At 36.1% G+C, this 14,879-nt stretch overlaps 1 protein-coding gene across 1 annotated transcript in view; it reads right to left on the bottom strand.

The window, feature by feature from the left end:
* Positions 1 to 14,879, bottom strand: part of MSH3 (mutS homolog 3) — a 48,461-nt gene that overhangs the window by 21,026 nt on the left and 12,556 nt on the right. The window contains exons 9-12 of the mRNA XM_058168956.1: positions 12,149 to 12,261; positions 11,452 to 11,566; positions 9,719 to 9,803; positions 7,724 to 7,833 (exon numbers count right to left, since the gene is read on the bottom strand). Of these exons, the coding sequence (XP_058024939.1) occupies positions 7,724 to 7,833; positions 9,719 to 9,803; positions 11,452 to 11,566; positions 12,149 to 12,261 (423 nt within the window). The remainder of the gene's footprint in view (positions 1 to 7,723; positions 7,834 to 9,718; positions 9,804 to 11,451; positions 11,567 to 12,148; positions 12,262 to 14,879) is intronic.

Genomic DNA, 14,879 nt, shown 5'->3' on the forward strand with positions numbered 1-14,879 from the left:
TACGTTTGTGAATAGTATTTTGTAAGTATTGATCTATGCAAAGATTTAAGAATAGTCAAATCAAGCTCTATATTTTTATGATAGACATTTTGGAGAATAAAATCGTTACTAAAAAGCTGAACACGGTGCCTCTCAGTGAAGGATTCAAGCATTGCTAACAAAGGATAATGAATGCCTGTAAATAATGATGGAAGTCTACAGGTTTTGTAAAGAAATTTCATCCTAAAAATGGATATAATGGTGGCAAACTGATGCAGCATGGGTGAGCTAATACTAATTTCCCTCATTCTTAAAAGTAGAAGTAAACTATTATTAAGGGTAATCTAGATTTAGCCAGAAACTAAATTTGCATATCAAACTGTATAGCAATATTTATAACATTATAAGTATTTATATAATTGAGCAAATTTCTTCTGTTATATTACAGAAAAAATAAAAAATATTCCAGATAAAATAGAATGGTTTTAAAGAAATGATATTCTTTGTTCATAAATGTTTAAGCAAAACAAATTCTACTTGACTGATGAGTAATATTGTGGATGAGAAAAATGCATATAAGGAAATGACAAATGCACAAGAGGATGAAAGAAAAATGTTATTTAAACTATATAGAGAAGTGAAGTTATAAAGGTGATATTCAAAGAGGGCAAGGAATGGTTAAGATTAAAGGAAGAAAGCAAATACAGTATTATTTTGATGGAAATAATCAATTTTTGGGAAGTTAGTGAAAGGGCAAAATGAGGTACTCATGGAGATGGAATGGAATTAAAAATATGTAGGAGGAAAAATTAGTGAGGGCCAAGGAAAAAAAATCTCAATTCCTACATATTTCATATTTCTAACTAGGGCGAAATAACGCAGCACTCTGGTCCTTATTCTTAGAGAAATAGCTAGTTCATCATAGCTGGGGCTGACACAGATATATAGAATGCTCAATTTCTGTATTGTTAGCTTCTGCTTATAAATTACATCCTTTATTTTTGCAGTCGATTGATTAATCTACCCAAGCCATGTCTTTGAAATTTCTATTGGCTGCTATTCATAGAATGTGGGAATTCTGATATGAAGTTGTTCTGTCCCCCCTTCCACGTCACGGAGAAACGCGAGTTTCACAGTCCTTTTATAGACACAGACCTGATTCTTCTGTAGGAAGCACAAGGCTTGGCAGCCACTGTGCAGAGGCCTGCCAAGTTCTGAAGTCTTAATCTCGGACAGAGATAAAAGCACTCGTGTCCCAGTCCCGTTGCCAAGCTTACAGGAAAGAAAGGCCTTTAACTCCCAATCGACCGAGCTGCAACACACGCTGGGTAGTTTTTTGTCTGTCATGAAGCCCAACGGCAGCTCCACACGCTTTTATCCCCTATGGGGTGTGGCTTTGTGACTCAGCACTCTCTGAGCCTGCCACACCTTTTTCTCTGTTGCGCATGCTTATCTTTACGTCGCTGCCTCGGGTCGATCCAGGATTGATCGTCAGCAGCTGGGACTTGGGGCGTTGCCAGGGAGGAGGAGGAGGATCCGGGAGAGGGAGGCCTTGTCAGCTCCTCCTCCTGGCCGGCAGCTGGAACTTGGGGCAGTGCCAGCGAGGAGGGTCCTGGCGAGGGAGGCCCTGCTGGCTCCTCTCCCTCACTCTCCGAGTTACTCTTCTCCATGAGGGCCGGCTCAGGGGCCGGAGCCACAACAGAAGTCTTACATAGTTTTTAAGATGATTGGGTTCCTACTTTTCCCTTTTCTGAATATTGGTGCTATGCTCAGTCTTCTCCAATATTTTGATATCTTACCAGTTTTCTATGAGTTTTCAAAGATTAGACTCAGTTGTTCTAGATCACTTTTGTCAGCCCTTTCAACATTCGAGAATGAATTTCCATGTCCCTGGAGGCAAATTAATCTAAAGTAGAAAAGTTGGGGGTTTTTTTACAACTTATATAAAAATAATTTATATAGTATGTGTGTATGCACATATTCACATGTATACAGGTATATATATAAATAAATATATTTATTTATTTATTTTATTTTATTTTATTAAATTTTTATACCGCCCTTCTCCCGAAGGACTCAGGGCGGTGTACAGCCGGAATAAAATACAAAATATATACAATTAAAAAAAATTAAAATAAACTATTACTAAACGGCCGGTAATTTAAAAGATTTAAAAATTTAAAATATTACTAAAACCCCAATTTAAAATCAACTATTTATGCCAGTCCTGCTTGAATGAATAAATATGTTTTTAGCTCACAACGAAAGGTCCGAAGATCATGCACTTGACGTAAGCCAGGGGGGAGTTCGTTCCAGAGCGTCGGTGCTCCCACAGAGAAGGCCCTACTCCTGGGGGCCGCCAGCCGACATTGTTTGGCGGACGGCACCCTGAGAAGGCCCTCTCTGTGAGAGCGTACAGGTCGATGGGAGGCATAAGGTAACAGCAGGCGGTCTCGTAAGTACCTGGGTCCTAAGCCATGGAGCGCTTTAAAGGTGGTAACCAGGATCTTGAAGCGCACCCGAAAGACTACAGGAAGCCAGTGCAGACTACGGAGCAGTGGTGTTACATGGGAGCCACGAGCGGCTCCCATTCCCACTCGCGCAGCTGCATTCTGGACTAACTGCAGCCTCCGGGTGCACCTCAAGGGCAGCCCCATGTAGAGAGCATTGCAATAATCCAGCCGAGACGTAACCAGAGCGTGAGTGACTGTGCATAAGGCCTCCTGGTCAAGGAAGGGCAAACCAAGCGAACTTGGTAAAGGCCTCCTGGTCAAGGAAGGGCAAACCAAGCGAACTTGGTAAAAAGCCCTCCTGGTGACGGCCGCCAGATGTTCATCAAAGGACAGCCGACCATCCAGGAGGACGCCCAAGCTGCGAACCACCTCCTTTGGGGCCACTAACTCGCCCCCAACCACTAACTCGCATCCACAGCCACTCCGTCTTGGAGGGATTGAGCTTGAGTCTGTTTCTCCCCATCCAGACCCGTACGGCTTCCAGGCACCGGGACAGCACTTCAACTGCTTCGTTGGGGTGGTCCGGGGTGGAAAAGTACAGCTGAGTATCATCAGCGTACAGATGATAACTCACCCCGAAACCACTGATGACCTCACCCAGCGGCTTCATGTAGATGTTGAACAGGGTAGGCGAGAGAATCGACCCCTGAGGTACCCCACAAGTGAGGCCCCTCGAGGACGACCTCTGCCCCCCTGTCAACACCGTCTGCGACCGGTTGGAGAGATAGGAGGAGAACCACCGGTAAACGGTGCCTCCCACTCCCAATCCCTCCAACCGGCGCAGCAGGATACCATGGTCGATGGTATCAAAAGCCGCTGAGAGATCTAATAGGACCAAGGCAGAGGAACAACCCCTGTCTCTGGCCCTCCAGAGGTCATCCACCAACGTGACCAAAGCCGTCTCCGTGCTGTAACCGGGTCGGAAGCCGGACTGGAACGGGTCTAGATAGATAGATATATAAGGTGTGCATATATATATATAACATATATAACATATAACATACATATATAATTCTATTAAGAATTATTATAATAGTAAGATCTAATGTGAATTAAACTTAAAGAAAAGAGAATAGAAAGAATGAGTAAAAGTGCAAGAAAAAAGAAGGAATATAATAAGAGGAAATATCTAAAGAAATAACTTTCAAGTTTCATCACAAGTAAAACAAATTTAGTGACTCTTCACACCCCCTAATGTTACAAACAACACAACATGGGCAGGCCCCATTATGGTTGTAGGTTGAGGACTACCTGTATTTCTTCTTTTATCTACAAACAAATCAACAAAATAGCATTTTTTCGAGTCCTGGTATCAACCAAAAATCCATTTTGCAGAAATAAAAATGAATGGCATAAATATTTAGTTTTTAAGAACAAATAAACAACAGGCTTCTTTTTGTTACTAGAAAAATAAAACATATATGTGAGATTAGTAAATAAATCTCCGAATTTGAATTACAGTGGAAAGTAAAAGGAACTAATCTCCTTTGCATGTAAAAGAAAGTTAAATTAACTCCTCCCCCTACCCCCACCCAAATCTTCCAACTTTCATTGGAGGCAGAAAGATTTCTTCTTTTCTTAACCATCTGAACTAAAATTCTGATAATTCTATGAGGTTACTAACATGCTTTCTATTGCTAACACTCAATCTCTTTCTAGAATTATTTTTATGAAATAAATTTTTTTCAGAGCTGATGAATAACACTAGTGAAAAATATTCATGAATGCATTTAAAATGATTATGTGTAGAATGCAAATCTAACTCTAGCCAGCTAAATGACAATCAAGGACTTTTGTTATGCATGAATGAAGTGCAATTTCAGCAACATGTGCCAAGAAAATGAGTAAACCAATGAAAAAAGATGAATTATTAAATACTTGCTTCACTTATGAATTGATTCATATACAATATAAGATATAACAGAATAGATAAGATGTGCTGATACTTACATAGCTTTACAAGTTCTAATTAACGATAACTTAAAATGTAACTTCTACATTTGGTCAGTGTTTCTGGCCAGTTTGAAATGTAACACTGCCCTTAAATAAACAATTTGGTAGCATTTTCTACAATAAAGACTTCATTATCTGAATCCTTACCCACTGAAAATCAATAAACAACCAATGAACATCTCTGAGGAATATAGAAGTAATTAGACTGTAACAACCTGGATTTTACCTGAATCACTATTATTTTCTATGGAGTTAGTACTAATCCTGAGTCCTAAATGTTCTTCTGTTTTTTACATCAGTGGCCTTATACAACAAGGGATATGTCTGCATGTTTGTTTTTTGTTCAATTTATATCCACTACAAACAAAAAGACTTTTGGCAGGCCACCATCCAGGACACTTCCGTGTTCTTTTTATAAAAACAATCTTCTAATCATGCTTTTCCTCTCCTTGATTTGAATTCCTGTACTGCTGGATTCATTCAGTCCTATAATTCAGTTAAAACTCTATTGTTTGAGCAATTTAATATATTACCGAAAATAGAATTTCATTGTTCCCACATCATTCTTATTACAACAGATTACATGACTTTATGTCAGCAAGCTCAACAATATTAAATTTCCCTAAATGCAATACAACAGACCAGCCAAATGCATTGTTTTTACATTGCTTCTGAAAGACAATGAAACATTTACTGTACATAAAGCTTTTGAATAACTATGAAAATCTGTACTGCCTTCTCTGAACTAGTTCACATTAGTGAGGTAAAGCACCTGAGGTATTTTTTATTGTGGATCTTCAGATCTTTGTTCTAGAACAGCAACATATGCCTACGCAACAGAGTCAAGCAGGACAGGCTCTCTCATCATTCAGGAGTGCCAGTTGTAGGGAACCTGCCTTCCTTTTTGCTCTCCCTCTTAAAACTTGCCCTGGGCATTCATGTTGCCCCTTCCCCATTACCACTCAGAAATCTATTGACAACCAATGAACATCTCTGAGGAATATAGAAGTAACTAGACTGTAACAACCTGGATTTTACCTGAATCACTATTATTTTCTATGGAGTTAGTACTAATCCTGAGTCCTAAATGTTCTTCTGTTTTTTACATCAGTGGCCTTATACAACAATGGATATGTCTGCATGTTTGTTTTTTGTTCAATTTATATCCACTACAAACAAAAAGACTTTTGGCAGGCCACCATCCAGGACACTTCCGTGTTCTTTTTATAAAAACAATCTTCTAATCATGCTTTTCCTCTCCTTGATTTGAATTCCTGTACTGCTGGATTCATTCAGTCCTATAATTCAGTTAAAACTCTATTGTTTGAGCAATTTAATATATTACCGAAAATAGAATTTCATTGTTCCCACATCATTTTTATTACAACAGATTACATGACTTTATGTCAGCAAGCTCAACAATATTAAATTTCCCTAAATGCAATACAACAGACCAGCCAAATGCATTGTTTTTACATTGCTTCTGAAAGACAATGAAACATTTACTGTACATAAAGCTTTTGAATAACTATGAAAATCTGTACTGCCTTCTCTGAACTAGTTCACATTAGTGAGGTAAAGCACCTGAGGTATTTTTTATTGTGGATCTTCAGATCTTTGTTCTAGAACAGCAACATATGCCTACGCAACAGAGTCAAGCAGGACAGGCTCTCTCATCATTCAGGAGTGCCAGTTGTAGGGAACCTGCCTTCCTTTTTGCTCTCCCTCTTAAAACTTGCCCTGGGCATTCATGTTGCCCCTTCCCCATTACCACTCAGAAATCTATTGACTTAACTGCTCAAACAAGCCTAGAGGGATGGGTGGGAGGTGAATAAAATGCTTGTTCCTCAGAAATGGTTTTAACTGAGGGAGGGGTTGCAACTATTTCTAGGTTCTTATATTGTGAATTTATGGTTTTGACTATATTTTATTTTTCATATCTCCAAATAACAAAGGGAGAATTGTTTGCTGGTCAGAATGATTAAAGCAACCCCAAAACCCTGATTAATCGATTAGATGGATCAGACAGATAGAAAAAAATACAAAAATGTAACATAAATAAGCATTCTGTGAAGAACAATGAATACAGAGGGTTTTTTTTTCCACAACTTGTACTGACAGCATCGTTCTTGTATCCTAAAGACTATAACCATATTTTATTCCTTATGTATACTGGATTACCAGTATCTTCATATAATGGAACATTTATTCGTGATTAAGTAATCAGTTTACAGTATCTAGCATAAGAGGGTCACCCATACGGAATTAAATTCATAACTATCGTATTATAAGATTCCATTATCTCTATTATTTTTTAGTATCAGAGCTACCTCAGCATATTTTGCTTCTACATCAAAATATTATATGATATTAATTGCTGATCTGAAAATCCTTAAATTTCACCATAGAAAATATTAAATTCTTGGTCTGGATAAATTCAGTCCAACACTAGATCAGCAACAGGTTCATTTCACATATACAACATATTGATATGTTGGTCTTTCTTCTCTATTAATAGCCCATTTACACATTTTCCTCAGATGTCTTTAAACTATTTTTAAAATTTTCAGCAAAATTACTATTGTATCTAGAAGAGGCTTTAGTCATAGATATTCCTCTTGGGAAAAGATGGGCCATCTAGCATGGTTTTATAATGAAAAGCTGTTATCAGAATGATTCTGAACTACAATTATAGCACATTTAGCTGCAACCATAGTAATTCATCATAATGTTAGGAGAGGAAGCTGGTTGAATATGCACTGATTAGGGGGAAAAATCAGCTTTTTTGATGTATCACTGTAGATAAATTGCTGACAGGTCAGTATTTTACATAACATTCCATGTTTGAAGATTTAGCAATCAAATAGGGACCATGAGGCACTAAAGTCCTCCCTTAAAGGATCAGCTCATTCCAGTTTACATTCTATCAACCTGGAAGACATTAATGGAACTTTCTTTGAGCAAGCATAATGGCAATTTATTACAAAAATATTTTATGCAGTTGTCTGCTACTGCCCAACTCGGTTGTGCTTAAAATATAAGCAATAAAAATAGTGAAACAGTATCATTATATTTTTAAAGGAAGTAATCAAAAGATGTATACACACACACAAATAACATTGCTGCAAATTCTCTTTCTATTAAGAAACACTGAGTGACAAAAGTTGGTTTCTCTAAGTTTGTATTATTCAACTCACCTAGCTTTTTCATTTAATGGTACTCAAAAGTTAAATACATTTGAGCTGATAGACATCTGTGATTTGTTTGGTAACAAATACCTGGATTTCAAGAGAGGCTGTGTGACCCACTTCTTCAGTTTTCGTCGTCCAAATAAAGTTTTTGTATGATCCAAGATACAGAAAAGACTGCCTTTGGTTTTCATATCAGTCTACAATAATTTATAGGCATTAAATTAATGAATTGGTGCACAAGTTCAATATAAAATATGAATCCAAAATAGAAAGCAACTCAAATTGTTAATTCTAGACAGATGAATACATTGTAGAAATATTTTAGACATACCATATATAAAACAATATTAAAAACCATACAATCCAAATTAAACATCTGCTTCCTTTTTTCCTTTTAGTCCCTTTAAAATAGTTTACAAGTGGTAATACAAGTAATATTTTATATACTTTATATACCGTATTTTTCAGAGTATAAAACGCTCCGGATTATAAAATGCACCTACCTTTTTGGTGAGGAAAACAAGAAAAAGAAATCTACCTCCCAGCAATTTTGCCTCATTGCAGCAAACAGCAAATAGCCTGCTTTACTTTCATTTTCATTATAGCTTAATTAGCACAAGAAAAAAAAATCTGCTCCCAGCAATTTAACCTCCTTGCAGCAAGCAGCAGAGGCCCAGGCAGCAATAGGCAATGGCAATCCCTGAAGCCTTAAACAGCTGAGAGTCAGGGACCATCAACTTGTGCTAATTAGGCTATGCTGAAGCTGAAATGGGCTGTTTCTTCTTGCTGCAAGGAGGTAAATTGCTGGGAGGCAGAGGCCAAAGGATGGGGGCCAGTGGGTGGGAGAGGCTACATTCGGTGTATAAGATGCACCCAAATTTTCACCCCCTTTTAGGTGGGAAAAAGATGTTCTTTATACTCTGAAAAATACGGTAAGTCTATCATCAGCTTAGTTCTGTTTCTGAGGAGGAGGGAGACTAGTAGCTATGTAATGAACCTTACAAGTCTAATTCAGTAATTCCACGGCACAGCTCTGTAGAATCATGATCCATTTTTTCCAACTCTCTAGTCCGGCCAACATAGAGACAGAGCTTCAAAGCCCAAAGAATGATAACATCACTGTTAAAAGCAAAGCAGTGCTAGGAACCTCACCTAAGGAATTAATGTGCCCCGAACTTCAGCATCAGTAATTACTTCTAATCAATGCCAGCTGTGCTTAATAGAGGCCAGACGTTTCAAAAATATAAAAACTCTATCTAAATAAAGCAAAGCATTGGAACATGTATGAATTCTGTCAGTCTCTGATAAACTAGACCGTACAGCTCAAAGTGCTGATCCTTGATTCTGACTCTCAAATTTGACTGTTTTACTGCTGATTCCACCACAAATCATGTATGCTTCCTGCATATGTCAAATCTGGCAGTTCTCATACCTTACTATATGAAACCTACAGAAGATTAGGTGAAGGTAAAATCTTATGAAATGTTTTGTACAAGTCTGTTTGTAACTCTAATCTTCTTAATTTAATTTCTTAATGAACAGGAACACTGGAGAATATTGATGAAATTAATGCACATTTAACTCTCTGGTTGCATACCCACTGAACTAATTCCTAATCAATTTTTTTAATTTTTTCTAAATCTTTTCATTTCCAATCCATTTATTCATTTACTTTCTGATTCTTCCTCTATATATTCCTACGTTTCATAACTTTAAAAAGCAAAAGCATAATTACAGCTATTAATGTCTGGTTTCTAATTTTTAATTTTTACTTAGTAAGTAATGAAAAATCACTTTAGTCTTTAAATTCCACTTCAGACTCATTCTCTTGCCTTTTTGCTACCAGATATAAACTTGGATTTAATTACAGTCACTTCAGAAAAGTAACTCCACTGTGAATATCTTTCTTTTTCTTGATGACATTATTTTTAAAAAGTACCAGCTTTTTGGATGTGGCATTTGATTTAATTTTACTTAATTGAAAAGTGGATGAAATGTATACACAGACCAAAAAGGACAAGAAAGAATAATGTAAAATTTAATTCACAAAGCACATAAATACATAAGATAATTCTTCCTTACTTGATTCCGCAAGATTTCAAGATTCTTTAACGTAGCTCCATTTAGTGTCATATATTCATCTTCATTTGATAACTTCTTAAAATTACTTAAAGAAAAAAGCATCCATAATAAAGATACACTGGCACTCTAAAAATAGCACTTAACTTTATATGTTGCAAGAAAAAGACAAACTCAGAGCAATAGTTATGAAAGAATATGAATCATTTTACTTAATACATTAAACATTACAATTTACATTAATACATTACTTTTCATTAAAAAAAACTTAATTTTAATTTAAAATTCATTATAAATTTTAAAAATTTAGTGATACTGGTGGCTTTCTTCACTTTTAAGGTACTGTAGATAACATATTTCATGTCTCATTCCTATATATGGTTAGAACGGTGCACAGTGGTTAGAACGCAGCATTGCAGGCTAACTCAGCTTATAGCCAGGAGTTCACTCCTGAACAACTCAAGGTTGACTCAGCCTTCCATCCTTCTGGTGAATAAAATAAGGACCCAGATTGTTGGAAGCAATCTGCTGACATTTGTAAACAACTCAGAGTGCTGTAAAGCACTATGGAGGGATATATAAATCTAAGTGCTATTGCTATTGATTTTTATAGTAAATTTAAACAGTGTTAACTGAGTGTTAGATGAGTTAACTGAGCTAATTTATTTCATATGGGATTGAAGACAATTGATTCCTAAGATACATTCATGCTAGGCCAAAGACACTGAATCTAAAATCAGAAATCAAGAGTTAAAAGGCAAAGCTAGTAAACTCACAACTGAAGAGGAAAGGAAGAAGACTGCCCTAAGGACATCTTAAGATAGAGATTCTTCCAGAACTTAGAAATGTCTGGTTCACCAAACATATGATAACAGGAAATCCTTTAATAAACAATAGTTCTTCCTGTCCTTGGGACTTTGGCAAATTGTCTAAAACAGGAGCTTTCATTCAGCTAAATTTGAAAATCTGAGATAATGAGAAGAAATTAAGTCTTTTTCATAGCTGCCTTAAGAAGCAGCAACAAAAGAAAGATGAATGTGAGGTTTTGCCAGCACATATGTCACTTGAATTCTGTACCATTAGAAGCAACAGACACATCTGGCTATTTTTCAAAACTTACTTACCGTAATTCTGTAGATCTTTTGTTTTCCTACCAAACTGTTTATTACGGTCTGCACAGTAAAATACCTTGTCCTTTTAATTCACGTCAACAGTTTGACTATTATTTATTAAGGTATTAATTCAGTGATACTTTCATTCCTCTATTATAATGTTGCTTTTGTTGTTGCTACTTCTTATATGCTTTTTATGGTTGCTTTTTTTCTGACATACTATTGGATTGAGAATGAAGATTTTAAATTGGGCATATGTGTGTATTTGCCTTTGAGTCATTCTTGACTACTGGCAACTACACAGGCAAGTTCAAACAGTTTTCTAGGCTGTATTTTCAGAAATGATTTGTTAGTAACAAATGCAACAATAACTTAAAATTGTTACAATGCAACAATAATTTACAGATTGCACTGAAGGAAATAGATATTGATACATTGTGATACAACTTAACTGAATTGCTGATACTGTTAGCTGGAAACATAGCTTTAATTATTTTCTATTTCTAAATATAATTTTCATAACTCGGATATCACAATTATAGTGCACTTATTTTGTGAAACAATATTTCTTATAGTATGTAAATCAATGTAACAATGGTTTTATTTAAAATTAAAACTATTTACCTGGGGTTGTAGAGTATCTTCTCTAAATTAAATTCTTTAAGATACAAGATTACAGCAGCCAAAGAGCACAACACTGATTTATCGAACTTTAAAATCTGGGACAATGCTTGAGAACCTGGAAAAAATGGCAATTTGTAGCCAGTTCTCCAAAGTGGAATCTTAATCATTACTATCACAGAATTATTTTCTGGACTATCAAAGAGCTATGTTCCTACAAATTTATCTTTTCTTGGATATTTATTGAACTCATTTATTTACTCACCGTAAAATACTAACAAATTAATTTTATGTCAAATTGACTACTAAAACTATTTCTTAAAAAACAGACAGGATTCCCAATGCTACTATTTTGTTCAGAAGCAAATAAGGATCAACATACTGTTCAAATTACTAGTTTAAAGTTGAATATTTGAATTAACTTTGTTTTGATTTAAGGCATTGGTAACTTAGAATTCGTTTTTACCAGCTCAAAAGAATAGGAAATAATAATTTTTTCTGCTACTAAAACACTGTTGTATGAAAAATAAATGATATATAAGTACACATATTCAACTTAAAAACTATTAACTTCATAAATGTAAACAAATATTTTGTAAATTATGTCAAACTAACGTGACACAAAGAAGTTTTATAAAATAATCAAGTCACCTGTAATACACACAATTGCTAATCAAAACAATCTTTTTCGATTAGGTACCTGTGCCATTAAGTATTTGATTGCCATAGAAATCTGTAATCATCTTAAAAGCACTTCCATACTCAAAATGTTCATTTTTCATTCTTTCAATTCGTATTCTGTCATCTTGTAAACTGTGAAAAATAGACATTTTTAACTTTACTATGCTGTTACATACAGCTTCAACATTCACACAAATGACTATTTTTCCAAGTGAAACTTTTAAAATCAAGTTGGTTTGAAAGGTGACCTTTCCTTAATGCATTTTGAAAGGATTCACTTTCTACAAATTCAATTCCAAGGAAGATTTACAGTTCTGAATTTGTTAAATGTTACTCTCTTTCCTCTAGCTAAGTCCTGCAATATTTACATTTCTAAAAGAATGACAGTAATTGTACTATTATTTTGTTAATTTGACTAACCTGATGTGAAAGTCTCAGGATAGGAACATCTTGCTACTCAAATTATTTTCACACCATTGAAATGAAAGCCTTTTTTTTCATTTGTAAAATAAATGGTGTAAAGTATTAAATTATCTACTAAAAGGTCCTCCTTCTGACCAGTAGCCAGCTAGATTTTAGAAACTAAGACATGCTTTACATGGTTGAGCAAAGAGTTTTGCCATGCATATTTGCTATTTTTAATGATTTTTGAAGACATTTAAAACATTTTGCTTAACTCTGAATTCTAAGAAGTCCAGAAAATAATTACTAACAAATGTATCAATTTAATCAATGCAAATTCTAATTATGTTCTATCAATAAGTAAGACCCCATACTCCTATAACAGAAAAGGATTATAATCATATGATGAAGCTGTGGAATAAATCTGACCTCTGCTTAAGCTAACAATTAAACTTTTGAACTATTCTTCCAATTATATCAAAAGCCTGTATTTCTGCAACAGGAAAAAGAAGCAAATATTACTTGAATACTTGTTAAAATTACAAATAATAATGCAGAAAATAAAGAGACAAGTTCCAGGACCATTTGAAAACTAGTAATGTACAAGACGTTTAAAATACAAGTAAGAAGAAACAGATGAAGACACTTTTGAAAAAGAATCATGCAACATACTGTAGTATAGTACTTTGTTACTCCTACTGTACAAATAAAGAACTAAAGGATGGTAATCTTGTTTAACAAGTAAGAACAAATAAAACACTATGAATGGAAATATGAGTATTGGATTTTGATATGCTATGAAACAATTCTAACAGCAAAATCTCTACAACTAATGAATAAGCAACAACACAATTTTCCTACAAGCTTTCAAACACCAAACACAAATTATTGAATATCAACATTTAAGATAAAGGATTCCACTGATAGAGTTACCTGGTGGGAACCAGCGGTCTCTATTTTTTCTACTTGCATTTTTTACCTGCTTTTGAATTGCTAGGTTGGCAGAATTGACTGCTTATTCCTTTACCGTCCATATTAGATCCTAAGAGGCAGAAGCTATCCCCCACTTCAATATCTTAATTGTCAATTCTAAGGCTGGTTGTTCTACCTGCTGTCATTAGTTTGGTCTCCTTTATGATTAATCCTCAATCGTCAATTTACAATAGCTCACTTAATGACAGTTCAAAATTACAATGGCATTGAAAAAAGTGACTTATTGTTCTGTCCCCCTCCCCCCAACCACAACCAAGAAGACACGCGAGCTGACTATATCTGCCAGCAATTTACTCCAACGACAGATATCAGTTCTGGCAATGAACCTGCGGTGGCCTGCCAAGTTCTCTTATCTCCTCAGACCAGCGTAACTGCAGTTCAGAAATAAACAGAAGCCAAAGTCTTAGTCTCGAAATATTTCAGCCAAAGTTTCCAAGAGTCAGTTTTTGTCTGACACAAGAAGCTATAGAGCAGCTCCTCCTGCTTTTATACCCTGTGGGATGTGGTTCCGTGACTCTCTAGGCCTTCCCCACCCCTTCTTTTGTTGTTCCTGCCTCTCCTTTCTGCGATGCCTGGGATTTAACCAGGACTGATTGTCAGCAGCTGGGTCTTGAGGCGTTGCCTGGGAGGGGGAAGGTGCGGGAGAAAGAGGCCTCGTCATCTCCTCCACCTGGCCTGCCTCTGGAACCTGGAACGGAGCCAGAGAGGAAGGTCCTGCAGAGGGAAGCCCTGTTGGCTCTTCCCCCTCACTCTGAGTCACTCTTTGCCAAGAGGCCAGGCTCAGGAGCCGAAGACATAACACTTATGATCCTTTTTCACACTTACAACCACTGCAATACCCCAATACTCATGTGATCAAAATTCAGACACTTGCAACTGCAAGTACTTTTGACAATTACAGTGTCCTGGGGTCCTGTGATCCCTTCTTGCAACCTTCTGACAAGCAAAGTCAATGGAGAAGCCAGATTCACTTAACAACCTTGTTAGTAATTTAACTGAAGTGATTCACTTAAACAACTGTGGCAAGAAAAACGGGGTGAAATCTAAAAACTTTCCCTACCAGTTCTGTGGGCATGGCTTGATTGGTGGGCGTGGCTTGGTGGTCAAGTGACTGAATGGGCATGGCCAATAATAATAAATAATAAAAATAATAAAGTATACAAAACTTGGGAGCGCAACAGTCTACCTTCTTTAAAAATAGAGGCATTGGTCTACTAATTGCCTTTTTTTGGAAGGCACCGGTTTACCTTCTTTAAAAATAGAGGCACCGGTCTACCAATTGCCTTTCTTTGGGAGGCACCAGTCTACCTTCTTTAAAAATAGAGGCATTGGTCAACCAATTGCCTTTCTTTGGG

This window comes from Ahaetulla prasina, chromosome 2 (assembly GCF_028640845.1).
Source record: "Ahaetulla prasina isolate Xishuangbanna chromosome 2, ASM2864084v1, whole genome shotgun sequence".
Lineage (NCBI taxonomy): Eukaryota > Metazoa > Chordata > Lepidosauria > Squamata > Colubridae > Ahaetulla > Ahaetulla prasina.